The sequence below is a fragment of the Malaya genurostris genome, chromosome 3 (assembly GCF_030247185.1).
Source record: "Malaya genurostris strain Urasoe2022 chromosome 3, Malgen_1.1, whole genome shotgun sequence".
Classification (NCBI taxonomy): domain Eukaryota; kingdom Metazoa; phylum Arthropoda; class Insecta; order Diptera; family Culicidae; genus Malaya; species Malaya genurostris.
The window spans coordinates 100,013,096-100,037,279 of record NC_080572.1 but is presented as its reverse complement, the minus strand read 5'-3'; the positions used below and the strand labels follow the sequence as shown (position 1 = coordinate 100,037,279).

General features: G+C 38.2%; 2 protein-coding genes across 3 annotated transcripts in view; one reads left to right on the top strand and one right to left on the bottom strand.

The window, feature by feature from the left end:
- The window catches only part of LOC131437425 (putative uncharacterized protein DDB_G0277255), a 284,777-nt gene extending 268,046 nt beyond the window's left edge, over positions 1 to 16,731 (bottom strand). The window contains exons 1-2 of one of the 2 annotated variants that reach the window (XM_058606754.1): positions 16,315 to 16,731; positions 15,369 to 15,965 (exon numbers count right to left, since the gene is read on the bottom strand). The gene's annotated coding sequence lies outside the window, so the exon portion shown is untranslated. Of the gene's footprint in view, positions 1 to 15,368 lie in introns of both variants that reach the window. The other variant, XM_058606752.1, reaches the window with a different exon arrangement.
- A 2,547-nt stretch (positions 16,732 to 19,278) lies between these two features.
- LOC131436345 (uncharacterized) lies at positions 19,279 to 20,788 on the top strand. Its single transcript, XM_058605014.1, has 3 exons — positions 19,279 to 19,930; positions 19,996 to 20,254; positions 20,318 to 20,788. Exons 1-3 carry the CDS (start codon positions 19,392 to 19,394, stop codon positions 20,612 to 20,614), a joined length of 1,095 nt encoding a protein of 364 aa, XP_058460997.1. The 5' UTR covers positions 19,279 to 19,391; the 3' UTR covers positions 20,615 to 20,788.
- The last annotated feature ends 3,396 nt before the right edge of the window (positions 20,789 to 24,184 follow it).

The window sequence follows — 24,184 nt, the reverse complement described above, 5'->3', positions numbered from 1 at the left end:
GGGCGCTGCGTATATATCGTTGTACATTAGAAACAGTGGTAAATATATATAGTGATAAAAAGATTGGTTTCATTGGACAGTGTAGTGAGAGACTAAAAACAAAGTGCTTTTTCCTCAAAGAGGTTTTTTGCACTTTATTGAACTGGAGTATTCACCGGTCGCCTAGGACCGGGCCTTGTCGGCCGATCACCCTTCGAGAGCTAAAGCTAAGTATTTTTTTTCTTTTTCCCTGTTGTTCAGTACCATTAGATTTTTATTGCCCCCTAATATTTACCCGCACGGACACATTTCCGTGCCATGACAAAAGGCACAGAATTGCCTGACCTTCCCCTAGATGATCAAATGGATGCTTCTGATGGCAATAAATCTCGCATTAGAAGCTATCCCGATGGGCTTGCACTCTCGGCCGGACCGTATGCGGTTTACATCCGGACCAAAGCGAATGGTAAAAAATTGAACCTTCTAAAACTTTCTAATGACCTGTCCTCGCGATACAATACTGTACAAAAAATTGAGAAAGTACGCCCGGACAAGCTTAGGGTCTTGTTAGCCAGTGCAAAACAGGCTAATGAGATCGTTCGAAGTGAGCATTTCACGCGGGAGTATCGCGTATACGTACCAGCTCGCGAAGTCGAGATAGACGGCGTGATCACCGATCCGAGTCTGACTTGCGAGGACGTTCTTAAGCATGGGGCAGGCGGTTTTAAAAACCCCCTACTCAAGAACGTTAAGATACTGGACTGCAAGCAATTGCGTTCAGTATCGACCGCTGAGGATGGGACTAAGTCCTATATCCCATCAGACTCGTATCGGGTGACTTTCGCTGGCTCGGCTTTGCCTAATTACGTCCTCCTGGACCGAGTCCGTTTACCTGTTCGTCTTTTTGTGCCGCGGGTCATGAACTGCACCAATTGCAAACAATTGGGACATACAGCATCCCATTGTTGCAATAAATCCCGGTGTATAAAGTGTGGAGGGAGTCATGCGGATAACTCCTGCAGTGGAGACAATGAAAAGTGTCTCTACTGTAAGGAGGGGCCGCATGACCTCTCTGATTGTCCCGTGTACAAATTGCGTAAGGATAAAATGAAGCGTTCACTCAAGCAACATTCCAAACGCTCTTTTGCAGAAATGTTGAAATGTGCTACGCCACCTACCGAAAATCCTTACGCTTACTTGTCAACTGACGAGAGCGAATATGATGACCCCCTCGAAGGTACATCTTCGGCTGTCCCTCATAGCTCATCAATTAGAAAGAGAAGAAATAAATCTTCTCAAAAGCTCCCTAGTAAGGGTTCGAAGATGTCCTCTGATGGGTTCCGAAAAATTACAACAACTGGTAGTGATGGCAAAAAACCAGAGAAAAAAGCTCCAGGCCTTGGAAAATTAAATTCCGAGCAAGAATTTCCATCACTTCCTGGGACTTCAAAACCCCCGAAAGTCCCTAAAGATCAGTCAGAAAATTTACCAAATACTGGGTTTGTTAAATTCTCTGATATTGTGGACTGGATCATGTCTACTTTCAATATTTCTGAACCTCTTAAAAGCCTGATAATGGCTTTTATTCCTACAGTTAAAACATTCTTGAAGCAGTTGACTGCAAAATGGCCCCTTCTTTCAGCGATCGTATCCTTCGATGGCTAAGACATCCACCGAGGTCACGGATACAATCACTGTTATACAGTGGAATTGTAGAAGTATCATCCCAAAAATAGATCCTTTCAAATTTCTAGTAAATAATCTGAAATGTGACGCATTTGCATTGTGCGAAACTTGGCTAACTTCTGAAATACCCTTAAACTTCCACGATTTTAACATTATTCGTCTGGATCGAGATGATTCCTATGGAGGAGTACTTTTGGGGATCAAAAAGTGCTATTCTTTCTATCGCATTAACCTCCCCTCGATACCAGGTATTGAAGTTGTCGCATGTCATGTTACAATCAAAGGCAAGGACCTTTGCATTGCTTCCATCTACATTCCTCCAAGAGCCTCGGTTGGGCATCGGCGGCTCAATGATATCATAGAGCTTCTTCCCGCACCGACGTTGGTTTTAGGAGACTTTAACTCACACGGTACGGGATGGGGCTGTCTTCACGACGATAACAGATCAACTATGATCCATGATATCTGCGACAACTTCAATATGACAATCTTGAATACGGGAGAAATGACACGAATTCCTGCACCACCAGCAAGACCAAGTGCGCTAGACTTATCCCTTTGCTCGACATCGTTACGGTTGGGTTGCACGTGGAAGGTAATCCCTGATCCCCACGGTAGCGATCATCTGCCTATCGTAATTTCAATCGCCACCGGATTAAGACCATCGGAAACAATCAATGTTTCGTATGACCTCACACGAAACATTGATTGGAAATGCTACGCAAATTTGATATCTGAGAATCTAGAAACAACACAAGAACTTCCTCCGGAGGAAGAGTACGCGTTTTTGGCTGGCTTGATTCTCGACACCGCGACTCAAGCTCAGACGAAACGTGTACCCGGCGCGAAAACTAACATCCGTCCCCCCAACCCGTGGTGGGACAAAGAGTGCTCAGAATTAAACGCGGAGAGAACTGCATCATTTGTCGAGTTTAGGAAAAACGGAACACCTGATAATTTCAGAAACTACGCGGCATTAGACGCTAAAATGAAAAGCTTGATTAAAGCGAAGAAAAGCGGTTATTGGCGTCGATTCGTAGACGGATTATCGAGAGAAACATCAATGAGCACTCTTTGGAACACAGCCCGACGAATGCGCAACAAAAACACCACAAACGAAAGCGAGGAATATTCTAACCGCTGGATATTCGATTTCGCTAAAAAAGTATGTCCTGACTCGGTTCCGGAACAGACAATCATGCGCGTCGCTTCATCAAACAGAAACGAAACACCTTTTTCGATGGTCGAGTTTTCACTTGCGCTTTTATCGTGTAACAATAAATCTCCGGGGTTAGACAAAATCAAATTCAACTTGTTGAAAAATTTGCCTGACTCTGCCAAAAGGCGCTTATTGAATTTATTCAATAGGCTTCTTGAGGATAATATTGTCCCACATGACTGGAGACAAGTAAGAGTTATCGCCATTCAAAAACCAGGGAAACCTGCCTCCGATCACAATTCGTATCGGCCGATTGCTATGCTTTCCTGTATCCGGAAATTGTTCGAAAAAATGATTCTGTTTCGTCTAGACAATTGGGTCGAGACTAATGGCTTACTTTCAGATACACAATTTGGTTTCCGCAGGGGTAAAGGAACGAACGATTGTCTTGCGTTGCTCTCAACCGAAATTCAAATGGCATTTGCTCGTAAAGAACAAATGGCGTCAGTTTTCCTAGACATTAAGGGGGCTTTTGATTCAGTTTCCATAAACATCCTATCTGAGAAGTTGCATCAGCATGGTCTTTCACCAATTTTGAATAACTTTTTGTATAATCTGTTGTCCGAGAAATACATGTATTTCGCGCATGGTGATTTGTCGACAATACGATTCAGTTACATGGGTCTTCCTCAGGGCTCATGCTTAAGCCCCCTTTTATACAACTTTTACGTGAACAACATTGATGAATGTATCAACACATCTTGCACGCTAAGACAACTTGCCGACGACAGCGTTGTGTCTATTATAGGACCCAAAGCTGCCGATCTCCAAGGACCATTGCAAGATACCCTCGACAACTTGTCGACATGGGCTCTTCAAATGGGTATCGAGTTCTCTACGGAGAAAACTGAGCTGGTTGTATTTTCAAGGAAGCGAGAACCAGCACAATTACAGCTTCAACTAGGGGGTGAAACCATAGCTCAGGTCTTCACATTTAAATATCTCGGGGTCTGGTTCGACTCCAAAGGCACCTGGGGATGTCACATTAGGTATCTGAAACAAAAATGCCAACAGAGAATCAATTTTCTTCGTACAATAACCGGATCATGGTGGGGTGCCCACCCAGGAGACCTGATCAGGTTATACCAAACAACGATATTGTCCGTGATGGAATACGGATGCTTTTGCTTCCGATCCGCGGCGAACACTCATTTCATCAAGCTGGAAAGAATTCAGTATCGTTGTTTGCGTATTGCCTTAGGTTGCATGCAGTCGACTCATACGATGAGTCTTGAAGTACTGGCGGGCGTCTTACCGTTGAAAAATCGATTCTGGGATCTCTCATATCGATTGCTAATCCGATGCGACATCCTGAATCCGATGGTGATTGAAAATTTCGAAAGGCTTGTCGAGCTCAATTCTCAAACCCGTTTTATGTCCTTGTATTTTGATTACATGGCTCAGAATATTAATCCTTCTTCGTTTGTTTCCAATCGCGCTCATTTCTTGGATACTTCTGATTCTACTGTGTTTTTCGACACATCCATGAGAGAAGAAATTCGTGGAATCCCGGATCATGTGCGCCCTCAAGTGGCCCCAAATATTTTTTATAATAAATTTAGAACAGTCAACTGTGAAAAGGTGTTTTACACTGACGGTTCAAACATCAACAGGTCCACAGGCTTCGGCATCTTCAATCAAAACATCACCGCTTCTCACAAACTCAATGATCCGGCTTCAGTTTACGTCGCAGAATTAGCTGCTATTCAGTACACCCTTGAGATCATTGAAACCTTGCCCAAAGACCATTACTTCATTGTGACGGACAGTCTAAGCTCAATAGAAGCTCTCCGGGCAATGAAGCCAGGAAAGTATCCCCCATATTTCCTGGGGAAAATACGGGAACACTTGCGAACTTTATCTGAACGGTCTTATTTAATATCGTTAGTCTGGGTCCCTTCGCATTGTTCCATTCCAGGCAATGAAAAGGCAGACTCATTGGCTAAGGTGGGCGCATTAGAAGGTGATATTTATGAAAGACCAATCTGCTTCAATGAATTTTTCAGTATCTCTCGTCAGAAAACTCTCGAAAGTTGGCAAACTTCATGGAGCAATGGCGAACTGGGACGATGGCTACATTCCATTATCCCTAGGGTATCGACGAAACCTTGGTTCAGGGGGATGAACGTGAGTCGCGATTTCATTCGTGTTATGTCGCGGCTCATGTCAAATCACTACACCTTCAACGCACATCTCCGGCGTGTTGGGCTTGCGGAGAGCGGTCTCTGCACCTGTGGCGACGGTTATCAGGACATCGAGCATGTCGTGTGGTCGTGCGTAGAGTATCGTGACGCCAGGTCGAAGCTACTGGAATCCCTTAGGGCCCGAGGTAGACCGCCTGAGGTTCCGGTTCGGGATGTGTTGGCGAGTCGGGATAGTTTATATATGCTTCTCATATACCAGTACCTTAAACACATTGATATACAAGTGTAATGTGTTATCCCTCGCTCAGAAAGTATAATCTCCACCTACAGGTTCGACACTAACATCCGCCCGATTCTCTCGATCCCCGTCCCTGTCCACCATCTTCATTGGAACTAACAAGATCTTTTTTTGTCACTAACTTTTTCGTTACCCCTTCCTTATCTCTTCACCATCTCGATGGCAACTAATTAGATCTTTATCGTTTTCAAACATTTTGTTCCCACATCCCCTTTTTACCCCGTTTCCACAATATTTACTTTTTTTTTCATTCTCTTCCGTAACATCACCATCATCGTCCACGGAAGGCCGCCCCAGTCGAAAACCAGCATGCGGGCCACCCGCCGGGCCTTCGTAGCCTGGGGGTGTTTCCCGCGGACCCACGCGGACCGAAGGATGCGACCAACATGGATCTTCGCCAACGGCATATGGAAGACCCTCATGCGATATTCAATTCACCGGCCACTACCGATAGCTTCTCGAGAATCCGCTACCGCTACATTACATAATGATACTTTTCTAGTTTTAAGTTAGTCGTAATTAAGATTAGTAAATACCCTTGGCATCTTAGAGCTTAAGCAGTGTGCCTTAAAATTATACTATAATATTGAATAAAAAAAAAAAAAAAGAGAAAAACTCATGACGCCTTTGTTTACCACTTTCTGTCATAATTTGGAGCACCTAAGATCTCAGATTTGTAGATGAATTTATATAATTGAACTACCATTCGATTCGGAAACATTAAACTCAGACCATATTGGAACGTCATATTTACATTTCAATAGCACACCATTGAAAATCTGTTTGAATGGACCCATGTTTGAAACTGGCACTCGCAAAGCATCCTTAAAAAAGTAATTGGATTCGAATAGGTTCATAAATGAGAAAAAACAGGGTGGATTTTATTATTAATTTGATTCATTTCGTTTCAATCTATATGGGGCATTCCACGCAAAATCAGCCACCCAAAAAAAATTTTTTTCATCTAACTATTTTTTTCGGTAAAGAACTCGAAAATATTCGACACGTATATTTTTATTTCAATATAGTAAGCGGAATTTTCGAGATATGATATTTTGAAATTTGGCGTTTTCAAAAAAGAGCCCTTTTTCAAGAGCATATACTGTAAAATCTAATAAAGATACAAAAAATCGTCCAAGACATGAAATGTGCGTCTTTTTCTTAGCTTTAAAACAACCTTTAAAGTTAATGTAAAAAAACCTTTAAAGTTAATGTAATGAAAAAAGTTAAAAAGTGATAAACAAATATAAAAATTTCAAACTTGGGCCTATCTTTTTCTTTTTTTTTTTTGTTGAAAAAAGAAGCCTTAAACTTCTTAACTCAATCTTGACAAAGTTTCAGAGTGGAAAGATCAATACTTTCGGAGCAGAGATTTTTTCAATTACAATCCGCACGCGCGGAGCGTACCGCAGCGCAATTCGCTCGCATACGGGCTTAACTTGTCGACACATGTCGCGCCACAGATCGGATCCTAACTTTGTCAGTTTATTGTTAGCGACGTTTCATGCAGAAAACGAGTAAAATTGAGACAGAGGATTTACGTGAGTAATAAAATAATGGTGACATCAAGTTTTTGCACAATTGCAATTTTTCTATGATTTGGTTTTTCTGGTTTACAGAAACTCAATACTTCAAACGTATCATGGGAAGAGAAAACTTTCATTTTTAATTTCTTGTCTCCGTGCGGCTCACCCTAGTGAAACGATTGTGTTCCAGAAATAGTTTTACATTTTTCGAAACGATGTTTAAGAAATTTCTCTGCTTTTACATAATCTTCCTAACATTTGTATATGACTGAAATATTGGGTAGAGAATATGCTTTCCTAGCCCACTCGTACAATTCATTCACGGTCAAAATTTAACAATCATTGATCATTTGTAAACTTGCGCGACGTGCCATTCTTTTGAGCTGTCGCGTGAAAATTCCACTGCGAATGCAAAACGATGATAATCATGCTCGTGATGAAAAATATTCTCAAAGTGTTTTACATTTTTGAATTGCTGAGGAGCGCGGTCAGAAAAATAGATGTACTTGCGAATATGTGAATATAGCTTCGACAAAATCATACACAGCTATTGTGTCATGTTTCTTGCAATCAGCAATAATGACTAATGTTTTATGATCGATTTTGCTGTTCATTTTATAATAGAAAACAATGGGGAATATAGTCGCTTGGTCGATGTTCCAATGAAAGCCAGTTATGGCGTTTTGAATAGCGAAGGCGTAATTTTCCGTGAAATCGCAAATTATTAAACTTTCGTCACTCTTCAAATTTTTATTCACATTTTGAAAATATGATGTTTGTTTTCAAGCAATGAAAGAATGCTTGAGAAATATTCTTGCAGATTTGCAAATTTTTTCCATAAACTTATCAGTAGCTGTTGTTATTTTTTCCAAACATGTTTTTGGTTTCACAACCCATTGCTTCTGCGTGACTTTTTTTTTACTTCATTCTTTTTGAAAAATTACGTGAATTTTTTTTTGACATCTGATCAGTAGTTGTACATTTTTTACATTGCCCAAAAAGCATTTTTCACAAGGGTTTTCATATAAAAAATGTAGCAAAATATCTTCGTAGTGGCAAACACGATAATCGTTACTGATCACAACGGGAATAGTAACGTTACAGGAAACAAACTGAGATGTTCCCGTTTATTACCTGAAGTCATCAGTCTCATATTTTCGTGAATGGGACACAGACAAACATTGTGCATCCCACCAGTACCAGCAAAACCACAGTGCTCTGGCCGGAGTGAGCAGAATTTTGAAAAGCTTATTTTGATCCCTTAATTTTCACCTATGAATCGTTGATAAACGTCTTTAAGATTCCCAAAAATTAAACTTTTTTGAATTATGCATTTTTCCCATCAATTTTTACAGATTTCGTGTCCTTTTGACCTGGCATCATAACACTTACATCGTCACGTTCGTAAAATTGTTTGACTTTAATTACTATTTCAGGGGAAAATTGTTTTTCTGTAAAATATAAATATTCATGATTTTAAATATAAAGACATCAAGAGTTTGATTAAAAAATAAAATCTTTTTTTTCCCACGAGATTCTCTACTTTCGTAACAAAATGTTGACGTGTTCATCGCATGCGCATCTTACGAATACTCCAGTTTTTTGACAAAACAGATAAAATTCTCATTCTTTCCGATTTGGTTGCATCTTTAGCATGAAATTTTTGTTTCAATTCGGTAAGATAACCGGAAGGCAAATATGGTTTATTCTGAAAAGGCACTCAATATTTTAAAATTGGGGAAATGCAATGTTATAATGTACGTAAATATAGACACATTATCATCATTGTCATCAGTCTTAGAGGATTCAGAATTTGCGATCATTATTGCTTCAGCAAAATTTATCCTCACAGCTGAATAGTGAAAATTGCATCATTTTCGCAAGTTTTCCAAAATTGTATGTCATCATTATTTTAAGATTCACGTAAATCCTTTACTCCAAATTTATTCGCTTTCTGCCTACACGGTGCACACAAAACATCATTTGCCTGCAAAAAATCGAATTTCTCAAGAAGGGAAGAAGAAACCCGACGCAACGAATGTTTTTGATTTTTGCTAACATGAATCTCAAAAATAAATGGATTGCAGCAACGATTTTTGAATTTTGAATTCATTTTTACACCGCGATCTTAACTGAAACGTTGCTAACAATAAATTGACAAAGTTAGGATCCGATCTGTGGCGCGATATGTGTCGACAAGTTAAAGGTGCATTAGGCCGATCCGACCGATCCGAGCTCTCCGGCGTTGACTTTTTCTCTGCTTCGGCTATGGTTGAGCTGGACATGCACACAGCTGCATGTGCAGCTCAGCCATAGCCAAAGCAGAAAAAAGTCAACGCCGGAGAGCTCGGATCGGCAAAATGCGAATAGCCTTTTAAGTCCGTATCCGAGCAAATTGCGCTGCGGTACGCTCCGCCCGTGCGGGTCGTAATTGAAAAATTCACTGCTCCGAAAGTATTGATCTTTCCACTCTGGAACTTTGCCAAGATTGAGTTAAGCCCCTAAGGCTTCTTTTTTCAACAAAAAAAAAATAGGCCAAAGTTTGAAATTTTTATATTTGTTTATTAATTTTTAACTTTTTTCATGAAACTAACTTTAAAGGTAGTTTTATGGAATTGCTTATTTGAAAGCTAACGAAAAGCGGCACATTTCATGTCTTGGACGAATTTTTGTATCTTTATTAGATTTTACAGTATAGGCTGTTGAAAAAAGGCTCTTTTTTGAAAACGCGACATTTAAAAAAATCATATCTCGAAAATTCCACGTACCATATTGAAATAAAAATAAAATACGTGTCGAATATTTTCGAGTTCTTTACCGAAAATAAATAGTTAGATGAAAAAAAAAAATTTGGGTGGCTGATTTTGCGTGGAATGCCCCATATATATAAAATAATAGCATAAAAAGTGTGTGTAGCTAATGTTCTCTGGTATGCGTGGACCGATCTACAAATGATTTTTTTTTGTTCGAAAGGTGACGTTTATGCGGAGGTTTTAGGCAATAGTTAAATCCTTCGGGAAAGTAGAGAAAAACTAGAAAATTGGTTCGTTTGAAGTTGGAAATTTTCCACTCAATGCATGCTACACAGAAAGAAAAGATGAAACTTACACGACATGTAAACCGATAGTACTATGAAATAGACATCAGTTGAAACGAAAATCTGATTTAAAATCATGATTGATGTTAAATTACATCAAAATTCATTTATTTTATCATTGAACAAGACTGTATATTTACAAACCGCTTCGTTTTGTAATGTAAATTTCCATTCAATTGCCTGCTCCAAATATGTGCATGAAAATAAATGTAAAATCACAAAATATTTTTATCTGTGTAGATCTCTGATGATTGTTTGGCGTGTATGGAGTTGTGGAATGCTAGCTGACTGTAGAGCAAAATATGAATACTAGATTATTAATTAAGCCTACTTGATTCACGTGTTTCTTTATTTCGAATCACATTTTCAATTAAGTAAAGGCGAAAAATACAGGTTTCCATTTTCCGATATATAAATTTGAATTCAATGCCGTGAAGTCAAATTATAGAACGACTATAAGCAAAGAAAGTGATCAACGTTTTTTATGATTCGTTGTTTTCCTAAAACTCCAGAAATGTGAATCTTATCTTCACGATAGATATAATTATTGCTGTCACAATGCACTGAGACAACAGGATTGAGGTGTGCTGGCACTTCAAATTAACACCGTTAACTCAAACACCAAAACTGTTCGGCTCTCTACTTTTTGGAACAATTCCATTCGAATTAGAAGAATGTTTTCTGTTTAAATTTTTCATAAGCATTTCCCATACTATACCTTTGAAGGATTTTTTGGATGAGATTTTGTGTAAATTTTTCTCGAAACGACCTCCAAATTTCGTCAATTGTTTCAAATTGTAAGTTTTAGTCCAAACGTCTTCAATTGGCCCAAACGCGATTCGAATTATATCAACCCAGAGTAATTCGAAATTTCAAATTATTTGCATTTGAGTTACTATGAACAGTTTCGTCCAATGTACTCGAACCAACCCATTTGCTTCCTATTATAAAATTACATCGACGGAACCGAGATTTGGGAACTCTTCGACATGTTTTACCTATTCAAATGATTCACTCTATTGCTCATAAACTGTCAAACTGATTTTGGGTGTATTTTGCTTCGATCATTTGGGACTTCTTAGAGCAGGAAAAAACTGCTTCAAAGTGCGAAGTGTACGTGTGTGCCTGTTTTGGGGAGAAATGTTGAGATTGAATCAAAAACAGTTGTCAGATGATTCATTTTTACGGAACATTCTACCATTCTACTTCACTGATAACGAGCAATCATGAGGCTCGTTCGATTATTCTGCCTTAAGTGTATTCGAAATAATTTCCATCCAAAGATAATTTTTGAGCTGTGAGAAGTTCACTGGGACAGCTCCAGGTGCAGAAATAAGATGAACAAGTACAGAAGGTAAGTTCAGGACAAAATAAAGAAGGTACAGGAACAAGTGCAGAAAGTATAAAACCAAGTACAGAAATGAGGGAAACAAGTACAGGAAGTACTGGCACAATTGCAGAGAGAGCAGAAAAAGGTACAGAATGTGCAGATAGTACAGATATAAGTACAGAAGTTACAGGACTAAATACAGAAAATACTGGAGCAGGTATAAAACGTACAGGAACAAATGCTGAAACAAGCCCAGAGAGTACAGGAAAAACACACACAAATTACAGAAACAAGCACACAAAGTACAAAATAAAGTGCGGACAATAGAGGAACAAGTACAAATCAAAGTTTAAAGTTCAAAAGTTAATCGCAAATGCTGTCGAAGCAACAATTTTGAATGGCAAATTAGAAGAAGAAAAAGTTTTCATTTCACGCATTCCAATGATGCCCACTGATATGTCATTTCAATTTGAACGTCATTTTCTCATCCGTTTAACTTTTCTGTTACCGTCAATAATCGTTAGGGTTTTTAGCGTGGGCAGTCGTTATGAGTCTGTAGCGTGAATTTAGAGTTTTTTTTCTCAGATGGTAAATTGTACGCTGCCTGTTCGCGTTTCGCAAACCATCGATATATTTTGTCCTGTTGTCCGCGATATGAAAAGGTTGGGGCCACTATCATAGAGCATTATAATGATATTTTTCTTCAATAATAATTAAAATTGATCAGTAGTTTTGATTTTCCACATCTAATCTATTATTATTGCGCTACGAAGCATGCAGGGGTTCACTAGTTATTTATAAAAATCCATGTTGAAAACCAAATAATATTTTACCATTATCCATGCATCTCTGAAGGAATAATACTAAATTGTTAGATTTTCCTTTACTGACATTCATAATATTTCAAAAGACACTTTTTTACCATGCTTTACGGGTACATATCAATAATATATAGTTGTGGGATTTTTAAAATACTAGATGGCAGCTTCCGGTTTGTCGATATTTTTCCAAATCGCTATATGATTTGTGGTTCTGGGTCGGGTTTGGGAAGTAAGTTTTTGGCAATTTGGTCATGTTCATGCCCGTACCCAGGATTTCGTTTCGGGAGATGTGAAGATTACTTAGGTACCTAATTCTCAGTATGCCTTTTCCGGTGTTTTCAACATACACTGTCATGTTATTTCTGCAACACATGTCTAAGGCCTTCTAAATATTCATATCGCACAACAATCCACATGATTTGTGATGATGCCATGTTTTCTGAGATCATTGGAATTCCTACTTTCAATGATGACAATTCACTGCATGGAATAGCACAGCCGATTCGTGGAGGGCGGAAAACATCTTCTGAATTTATAGGTCATATTAGTAGATGGTCATGCACATTTACTTTGGCTATACTAATTTTATGTATTAATATTAATGTCATTTTTTTACCCCGGTTTCATCCTCCATTTTATGTGGTTTTGGCTCTGTTCTGCTTCGTAAGACCTGCCGCTGCGTGCTGTATCGGCAGCAGAGTTTAGTAATAGAATCTCACAAGCTCTATCTTACGGTGTAATCAATAGGATTAAACGCTCCATAACGCCTACAGCATACTAAAAAGTAACGCATGTAACACTTCGTAACGCCTATAACTCAAAAAAGTAACGCCTCGTAACGTTTAACACTTGCAAAAAAGTAACGCATGTTCCGCTTGTCTATAACTTACAAAAAAGTAACGAAATATTACTTCACTGAGTTCTTGCTTTTCTGTTATGAAAAGGTTATGAAATCAATACGAAACCCGATCTTTACACCGAGGCCTGGAGGCCCGAGTGTCATATACCATTCGAATCAGTTCATTGAGTACGCAAAATGTCAATTCTCACAAACTTTGATTCAAATTGAAGATCTTGTGGTTCCATACAAAACTTTTACTGGTAGTCATTGATTGTAGACGGTCTATCAAATTAATTCCTATTACGATTCCGGAAGCACCGATAATAGTGTTCAAATACTCCAGAAATTAAGTGTCATATTAATGTCTAAATCCGGGATAAAAGAAACAACAATAAGACACTAAATTGTACTGCATGACTGGAAAGCTAGCTTACCATAGTTGAGTAAGATTCTGCAGATGAGAAAGATATCCTGCCGCAGGATCTCGCACATACTTATATAGGACTAAAAAGACGAACGCAGGTACACTTCGAGTACATGTTTGGCTGGATCCATTGCTATACGACAGATCTAACGACAATGGACTGAAGTTGATCTTCGAAGCGGTACGAAAGCCTGGAAGGAAGGCTCAATGGGTTGGATAGATCATGATGCAGGTTTTCTGGGATTGTCAAAGTATACTTTTGGATGACTACAAGTATTAGCGTGCATTAATGGAGCGATTAAAGTCCCAAATTACTGCGAAAGGGCCTTACATGAAGCACATGAGCATCGCTACCATAGTTAAAATCAACGGTTTAGGATTCCAATTACTTGCCCATCCACATTGTTCACCTGATTTGACCTACTCGAACTATTATGAGTTCCCAAACCTCAAGTTATCTCTGAGAAACCGATGTGAGTTTCGTTTTGGAATTTTAGACCGCTACTTCCGGAACCTATTACCGAAACCTGTATAGCTGAAGTAAGTTTGAATGGTCATCAACTAATATGACCTCCAAATTTAGAAGAGGTTTTCCGTTCTCCACGACTCGAAGTAAGGGAGCTATCTCAGACCAGTTTTTAAAATCTGTCACGAGTCTTATGGATTTTAGTGCTCTAGAAATGGAGATTTAGACATGTGCGACTGAAATGGCATGACAGTAAACGGTAAGATATGTAAATGAAAATTATGTACATAAGCAATCTTCAGTAACATTATTTTTTTATCTGAGGGCCCCTCCCGTAACGAAATTCTGGGTACGGGCCTGTCCAAAATCAAACTCTGTCTATTTTCGTGGAGATGGTTTGAACGATTTTCACGAACTTTGGGCCAAGTAAAAGGTTTCATGATTCCATATAAAATTCCCGAACTTCATACGGGTCCGACCTTCGGATGGTTTCGGATCTATTGGGTTAAGGGTTATACCGCCTTCTGAAGCTACGAAGTAATAGGGGGAACTAGGTTCAAAACTGTTCCAATTTGTAGGTCATATTTGTTGCTGACCATACAAACCAACTTCGGCTAATCTAAACTTATAGCTTGAAAGGAAAAGTCTTACGGTTTCATACGGAATCCCTGAATTTATTGTGGATACTACTTCCGGTTTCGAACTATATGGTATTTTTATTTGTAGATTTTACTAGATCATGTTCGAACAAATTTTCTTGTTTCCATTTAATGAACAGTTGTTTTCAGAATTCCTCATCAATATTTATGATGTTATGATGAATATGAGAAAGGCATCATTACACCACTAGGTGGATTAAACCAACTTATCTTTTTTGAAAGCTTTTCAAGCAAAAGAAAAATATTTTAATTATGGACACTATTTCAATCTATTCAAACTATATTTTTTAAACCTGTATGCAGAAAAAGAGTACCAACTGAATTCAGTTATACGTTTTATAAATTAAAATTTTTATTTTATACTTCTATTCCCAGTAGTATGCACACTCCAGGATCATATTTCAAAATAAAAAAGATTTACAGTATTCTAATATAATCTTTAGATTTACAGTATTCTAATATAATCTTTAGCAATCATTATTCAATTTAGCTACGAGTTGTCTGATTATAAAGATATTAAATCTCGCTTCTCAAAGATTTTCTGACTTCATTTTAAAACATCCAATGAATTCATTCAATTGACAGAACTAATTTGAACAGCTATTGACTTTCCTGCAGATTTTTTTATCTACAGTTCTCTCGTCCTGCCCTACTCTCGCGCATCAAAATGTATGATGGAGGCTCCGTCTTCTTCCTAACTCCGTAACAGTTGGAAGACAATTCCCAAAACGTCACCATCACCATAAGCAAAAATGAGTGAGAAAGAACGTATAAACTTTACACAAACAGTCAAAGAGCCCTCCCGTCCAGCATCGTTGGCTCTCTCACTCATTTGAGCCCGTTTATCTACCATGCATTACTGGAAAATATTCACTGACCTTGAACTTTGGATGCTGCGTCCGTCACACCACTACATACGCGTATCGGAGCGAGATTCTCACCAGCAAGGATAGCTCTCGCGCGTGGCACCGTGTCAGTGGAACACAAAACAATCCTTGTTGACCCTTTTTCTACTCATGCACGAATACAGGTGCGAGACCACCCGTAAGTCCTTCGGGAACACAAGAAAAAAATTGCACTGTAATCCAAAGGATGAAGTTTAAACAGACGATCGTTTTCGTTTCCGGAGATTCAAAGAAGACGAAACTAAGAAACGTTATCGAGTAAAAAAAACTGACATGAATCTTGTTTTGATCCGGTTTTAATTCCTTTAGATCTGTTTCTCTTACTCCGACACACTTCGTTTCACTAGTGCTGTGTAAACAGCTATTTACAATGAAACATTCGTTTTTGCTACTCGATGATCAACTTCCACTGAACTAGTTTTATTTTACTCGAAGAGAACTTGTTTTTGTTTTCCTCGCACTGTCAAAACATTTCATAAATTAAGATACACATTGACCAGAATTTGATGAGCATGTAAAAAATTTCTCCCTTCCGATAATCAATTTATGTTATTACTTTGCCACTAACCGCTATCGCAGTAAGGAGATGAAAAAATAAACAACACATCAATCTCAAATATTTATTGGTAACACAATAAGCAAAGCAATCATGCGAAAAGGAAATTAGAAACTCTTTTACTGTCGCTCCCTGCGTTTCAACTGCCGAAGGTACCAATTCACAGCACGATTGCTCACTCCACTTCACTATCTTCGATCGGCAATCAACAAAGACTTTGGTGGTCGCAATCAGAACGACATCATCGATTCAGCAACTTCAATCATATTAAAATTACGAATGCATTGTACTACAAGTATCACCCGTGACCACAACGGTTCGAAAGTCGTATCATTTTATTCTTTATTTTTTATTATTATTTACCCGACATGGCCTCCCCGAAATGGTTCCGTCTCATGGAACAATCTCACATTCGGCCAAGGTTCACGTTCACATTCGATCGACTGCGAAAACGACGACGGACTGGGAAATGCATTCACCACCGAAAGAGACCGCTCGAATGTGTCACACACGCATCAGTGCTTTCGCAGTAGAGCCAAGCCTCCACTTCACTGCACCCTCTGCGTAATAATCGAATGCACTTTCCGCGTAATAAATTCTCCTCTCCCGTCCCGGAACCCGAAAGGGACAAATACTCGAACGACCACCGTAGCGAAGATCGCAGAAATTAAATAGTAGGCTTAAAACCGCGACGCCACACGAATGGAAAACACCCCGACCGAACCGGATCGACTTAGGATGCGCTTACGATGCTGTTCACCCGATAGTCGAGTACGAATTGAGATAGACCCAAACGGGGAAGTCAACCGATTGGCAATTTCAACAGCGGTGTGTTTACTCGCGAGAGCTCAGCTATGTTGGGCATCTTATTCCTTACATAGATAGAGTGCACTTGTGCTGTTGTTTTCCTATCCAAGTAATGCTAAGCTGGAGCAAAATGAGTAACATAAACTCTCGGTGAGTGTACCTGCTCCGGCTCTCTTGATTTGTTCTATGCTTCTTCTCTCAATGTATGCTTTGTTTTGCTACGCGATCGAACAACTACCAGCAAAGTGGGTGGTTATGGTATTTTCATAAACTGAACTTGTCTAGATAAGATGTATTCGAGCACCACCTGGTGGTTAGTAGCTGGAAGTATCGAACGTTGCTCGTAAAACTGTTCTAAGCTTATCTAGCGTATTCTCCAGACAAGCAGTTTACTTTGGAATCATAATCTCAACAACCACGAAAAACTTGTACTGTAATTGTATAAGATATGATTTTATCAACTACTTACTGATCTGTCGATCTTCGTCCCACCCACAAATATTTTGTTAACTCGAGCAGCTTATTTGCAAATGCGCGATTGGCCTAATAATAAGTAGAAGAGAAAGCGAACTAGAAGAAACTGTCTCTTTCTTATAGACTCATTTGATGAATACACCGAGAATTATCATTCCCGAACGACAGATTTCTTATACTGTACCACTTTAACTGGTCCAATATATTACAAAACCATCGGAATGTCAATTCACTTGGTAGAAAAAATAGCAGGGTTTTGGACTGTAAATAATTATTTTCTTAAACAAACTAAATTTGACTAAAAGTTCAGTAATACCTATAATCAAATTGTCGTCACATTATTTCTGGTACTGTTACTCTCATCAATCGATTAGTTGTCTTATTACCGACTATTCAACTAAATCGACGATTCCCTTTCAAAGCTCTATTGAAAAAGCAATAACAGAATGAACTCCTTGCAGTCTTAAAAACGCTAAGCAATATTGAATGAAACATCATCGGTGACATTGATTACTTGAAAGGAATCAAGATTTGAAAAATTGGTTAAATTAAGATTTTACTAAGATGGTTTCTGTCACTAATCTGGGCAAATGTTTTTGATACAAATCCATTCATATTGATTGGAATAGTTCACAAAAGCATGCTTCAGCACATGCATCTTATATTCGACAACATTTCTCAAACTAAAAGTATCAGCAATAATATATTTGAACTTAATCGCAGATCACTTTTTCAGTGATGGAATGTGGATGCGTTTGCTTTGGTTCCGCTGCAAATTCTTATACACTGAGGTCTTTTTTTATGCGATCTTTTTTATGCGGTTTTTTACGGTTTTAGTTATGCGGTTTCCCTTCTGCGGTCTTTTTTTATGCGAAGTTTCAGAGTTATGCGGTTTTTTTATGCGAAGTTTCAGAGTTATGCGGTTTTTTTATGCGAATTTTCAGAGTTATGCGGTTTTTTTTATGCGGTACGTAAATTCGCATAAAAAAGACTTCAGTGTATAATTAAATTAGGGAGAATTTAATATCGTTACTTGGGTATTGCCTTAAGCTGCATGCATTCGATACATACAATGAGTCATGAAGTTCGCTCAAACATGGCTGGTAAGAATGAACCGTTTTTCTTGGGCAAAATAAAACAGTATCTGAATGACACATTGAATAATCATTATCAAATCATTAAAGTCTGAGTCCCAGCTCATTGCTCCATTCCAGGCAATGATAAAGCCGATAATTTGGCCAAATGTGGTACTCTTGAAGGTGAAATTTATGAGAGACCGATTGCTTTCAACGAACACTATAGCGTCTCGCCAAAGGACACTTGCCAACTGGCAAGCTTCGTGGGATAAGAACGATGCACTCACTCGGAAAATTCAGTAGCAATTTCTTTTAAGAATACCACGAAACTGGAACAAACTGAACCCCTTTCTCTGCATACCATTCTTGAACGACTTTGCTGTAATGACAGCTTGCCAAATCTTGCCAAAACATTACGGGATGGTCGTGGAATCGAATGAACGGCTAAACAGATAAAATTCACCAGAAATACCGTATGGCGCGTTATCAAACGGTATAAGAAAACATTGACGACGATTCGGAAGCCTCAAGCCAATCGTCGGAGTGGAACAGTCGACCGGAAACTGCGCATTATTATTATTATTATTATTATTATTATTATTATTATTATTATTATTATTATTATTATTATTATTATTATTATTATTATTATTATTATTATTATTATTATTATTATTATTATTATTATTATTATTATTATTATTATTATTATTATTATTATTATTATTATTATTATTACTATTATTATATAAATAATAAAAAAGTAAGATACAAAAGCTCACACTCTTACAATCATTAGGTAGAATGACTTATTTCATTAACAACTTCGGATAATAAGTTCAAAGGTTGTAACGTTTCAATTCATTCATTTTGACTCGCATTCGATTTTGAATGAACTTGTTTGTGCTTCAACGAAGACAACGTTACACCAAATCAGTCTTATCAGTAAGACAATGCAGCATTATCGTACTCTACAGCAATCACAGTCGCATCTCTAAATAAATTCCACGCGAAAGATTACTCTTGCAAGTTTAGTGAGTCGATGATCGTTCCGTACTTAAGTTTGTTGAACAAAAATCTCCGATGGCTCTGGTTTCACTTCGGGACTACGAGAAGCGTGCGGCCGAAATAATTCCGCGACATGCACTGGATTACTATCGAAGCGGAGCCGGGGACGAATTGTCCCTCCGGTTGAATCGAATTTGCTTCGATCGACTGCGTATCCGGCCTCGAGTACTGAAAAGTGGTGCCAAACGAGATATGACAGTGCGACTTTTTGGAGATGAGTATTCGATGCCGATTGGAATTGCTCCGACGGCGATGCAACGCATGGCTCACTATGAAGGGGAAGTGGCTAATGCGAAGGCGGCTGCCAGCCGAAATGTTGGATTCACGCTCAGTACCATCGCCACTAGTTCGATCGAGGAAGTTGCCACCGGAACACCGAAGTCACCCAAATGGTTTCAACTTTACATCTACAAGGATCGTAAGATCACGGAAAGCTTGGTACGTAGAGCGGAAAAAACTGGTTTCAGGGCAATCGTTCTCACAGTTGATGCCCCGATGTTTGGACTACGTCGAGCGGATATGCGTAATAAATTTTCTCTTCCACCGAATTTAATGTAATTGTTCTGTTTTGTGCTTTATTTTAAGCAGACCAATCAAAATTTTGGTTAAATTTCTACAGGTTGGCCAACTTCGAAGGACGGCAAGCAACTGGTGTTCAAAGTAAAGGTGGCTCAGGAATCAATGAGTATATTCACGAACAGCTAGATCCAACACTATGCTGGGATGATGTAAAGTGGTTGCTGAGCTTCACAAAACTTCCAGTGATCGTTAAAGGAGTTCTGACGAAAGAAGACGCAATAATTGCCGCCGATCTTGGCGTTCATGGTATTTGGGTATCCAACCACGGAGCCAGACAGTTGGATTCCGTTCCAGCGTCGGTAAATAAAATCCTTCAATTTTCGGTTGTTCCGGATTTTATGATAGTTTTTGTTCGATTTCAGATTGAAGCCTTACCGGAAATAGTAGCAGCAGTAGGCGATAGAACTACCGTTGTAATTGATGGTGGTATAACGGAAGGCACCGACATTTTCAAAGCTATTGCCCTCGGTGCTAAAATGGTATTGTTCGGAAGGCCCGCTCTCTGGGGCCTAGCAAACGGTGGCCAACAAGGAGTTGAAAATATTCTGGATATTTTGAAAAAAGAGTTGGACTTAACAATGGCATTCGCAGGATGCCAGCGTGTTTCCGACATCAGTAAGGATCATGTAGTTCATGAATCATTCTATGCAAAACTTTAACAAAGTGCCGTATAAGTAGACATCAACATTTCATATGAACACATAAGTTTCTTGCTAATATTCTTGCGAAATGAATAAAAAACAGCTCTAATAAAAAATATTATATGACGAAAGTACCTTCCTAGTAAGGAATGCGTATTTACTAGGTAACACCATAAATAAAATAAAACTAGATTCCCCAGTGTAATATTAATGTCGTTGAGTAACCCGGGACACTAAAAGCGCCATTTGGTGTAAAATGGGTGCGTAAATGCTCCTAAAATGCATGTACAAAGTTGTCTGCGCATTTAACACAACCACAATAACCAATGGAAAAAAGTACAACCGTTTCCCGATAGAAGGGATGTTAGTGTCTCCGTACAATGGGAAATCTATGTTTATTTGATTTATGGTAACACCAATCTGACTAACATATCATCGTACTAAACAAGCTCTATTTTCAAAAAATGCACACAAAACCATTTTCCTAATTCACGTTGCATTTAGTTTCCAAACGCGTCTGAGAATTTCGAAATCGTTTCAAGCATATATAAGGGATATAACAAACTTTAGTGTATTAAGAAACAGTGCAATTTGTCGGCTACGACATCGATAATCACATTTTTCGAAATATTCACCATAAATTTTCCAAACTTGATCAATGAACTGATGGTAACATTCGAGCGAATCAAAACTCGATTCAGCCTTCTCCGAGAGAAATGAGCGGTACAGAAAAAAGTACGTTTTGTCGATTTAGATGACTTTTATCGATATACTTCCGGAACCAGAAGTCACAGTTGATTAATAAAACAATAGTCATGAAGTCATGAATCATGTCTATCATGAATAATAATAAGTCATGGTTTCATGATCAAAACGATAGATATCATGAACAATAAAACATCTTTCATGACATCAAACATTTTGTTCATGAAATTCCATAAGAAGACATGGTTCATGATTTCATGATTAAAAAATCATGGTATCGGCAATAGATTTTTACCCGTGTATATCTCCAGAACCAAATTATCGTTGGAGTATGACATAACATGATAATCGAAAAATAGCACTATTTTTCGAAAACAAAACAGCAGGCAAAAGACAAAATAAAAAAAACAATCGAAAACGTCCTGCTGGTGAGGATAAACGAGAGAAGGTTCGAAAGTATGCGGAATCGTTTACCGCAAGATAGTTGCATCTCATTCGGCTTGTGTGCAGTATAACGCACAAATTCAGTCCTATTTCATCCGTTAAGTTCTACACATGTACCAGAGTAGTGTAGTTGATAGAACGTCTCCCCGGAAAGGAGAAGAGTGAAGGTTCGAGTGCTCTCTCCTCTGGGCGATACTTTCAATTTTACTGTTCCATGCGTTTGCAACTTTTCTCCTTCTGTTGCTCATTAGAAGTAAGGTAGTTAAACATTTTTATAACTAGATCGATTATCTTGATCACAAAAAAATATTATTTGTAACTTCACAAAGATATAATCAATAATCATAATTGTTGATTCGAATAAAGTCCCGAGTTTGCGGTTCATTTCATGGGGCGCTGGTCTTACAAACAAGTTAGAAACACTGTGGCTGTGAAGCCTATTGAAACAGAAAGGTTAAATTCCACAAAAGAAATGTAATGCCAGAACTTGGCTTTTTGATTCGAATAAAAATTATAAACAAAACACGTGTTATTTTCGAAAATCGAGTAATTATTTTTCCATAACTACACCAATCTTTTCGTAACTCTTGGGGTGCGTATAAGTTGTTCCCCCCCCCCCTGATTTTATCTAAATCATTAGACAATGTATAAATAGAACAGAAAATATGAAGGATGTGATAAAAAACTAATGCAAAAAGGAAAGGAAAGAAGACTTGGATGAGCGAAAAAAAGGAATTGTTGTGTTAGTCCTATTGAAAATGAGGTCTCACTGAAATATGATCATATTTCAACACAAGTGTTATTACAAGATGACATTACTGAGACGAATTTTGATGAAATGAAATCAATCATTAGGAAACTTAAAAACATGAAGGCTCCTGGTAATGATGAAATCCTTAATATTCTTATAAAAAAATATTCCCGATGTTGCCTTGAGACTCTTGGTTAAAATTTTCAACAAGTGTTTTTCATTAGCTTACTTCCCTAAGAGATGGAAAAACGCTAAAGTAATTCCCATCCTTAAACCTGATAAAAACCCAGCAGAAACATCAAGTTATGGACCAATTAGCTTACTTTCTTCTATCAGTAAACTTATTGAAAAAAATATCTTGTTGAGAATGACGTCTCATATAAATAAGAGATCAATTTTTTACCAAAGCAGTTTGGATTTCGTCATGAACATTCAACTAGTCATCAACTTGTTAGAACAACGAACATTATAAAAGCAAATAAATCTTCTGGGTTATCCACTGGAGTTGCTCTTCTAGACATAGAAAAAGCATTCGACAGTGTTTGGCACAAAAGTGTAATAGCAAAAATGTCTGACTTCCAGTTTCCTATTTATTTGATCAAAATGATTTAAAATTAGTCAACTGATCGTATTCTTCAGGTTAGCTATCAGAATTGTAAATTTGAATTGCTACCCGTACGAGCAGGTGTTCCGAAGGGTTCGAGCGTAGCTCCAATCTTGTAGGGTAAAGTGTTAGAGATTTCTAAATGTACTGATACTGATCTGAGGAACATAATTTTCAATGATTTCGGTAGAAATGATGAGAATTGATTGATATAAACACATTTTCCAAAACCACCACATTCTCAGTTTTTTCGCTTGCCGTAGGCATAATGCCCCAGCAATGATGCAATATGCCCCTTGAAATGTCGGTATAGAAGAAAAGCAGATAATGAAGATATTCTTTTCATCATAAATCAATTGCATAATCAATTAATTACAATTGGAAACAAACATTTTGTTTTAATAATTATTATAAATCTTTAAAACAGTATTTTATCTCGAAGCATACTGTTGAATCGAAGGTGGAGCATAATGTCCGTAGATTGACTGTTATGACTGTTATGGCTTTGTTTCTCTGGATTTTTATACTGTAAATAGAGACATTAGCACTGCTAAAAGTTAATTACTAAGTAGCAACCGACCATTAGACGTTTTACACGGGTAAAATGCTTGTTTAGTCGAAGCAAAAGCTAACATCGAAAAGCTGCGTAATGATGTTTTCAATTTTTTCAAATTTTCCAGCAAACGACAACTACCAAACTTGCATAGCAGAAATATCTTACGAAAAGATAGTGTTAGTGATAAAACTTCTGTTCAGAAAAGTCTTGAATACTTAAATACGGAATGGGGGTGTTTTCCTCTATAATATTTTCACTTTTGATCTTGGAATCTACCCGTTGGTTGTCAGAAATCGTTATGACGACACAAGTCTGTTAGCCACAGGTAGAAACCTAAGATTGCTGTCAGAGTGAAAGCGTCTAACCGCGCGTGCGAGCTAGTTGCATTTGATCAAAGCAAACCTGTCAGAGTAAATGCGATAACAGTACATTGCATTGAATCGCTTCGCTTAGCATCGCGTTCCGCGTTCACTCTGGCATCTACCTAAGAGTGATCTGCAGTCGCCTACAAACAAGCTTAAATATTTT

Coding starts and splice junctions, on each gene's coding strand:
- LOC131436345 (XM_058605014.1), top strand. CDS start 19,392: ATGGCTCTGGTTTCACTTCGGGACTACGAGAAGCGTGCGGCCGAAATA. Junction 19,931..19,995: donor TCTCTTCCACCGAATTTAAT/GTAATTGTTCTG, acceptor AAATTTCTACAG/GTTGGCCAACTTCGAAGGAC. Junction 20,255..20,317: donor TGGATTCCGTTCCAGCGTCG/GTAAATAAAATC, acceptor GTTCGATTTCAG/ATTGAAGCCTTACCGGAAAT.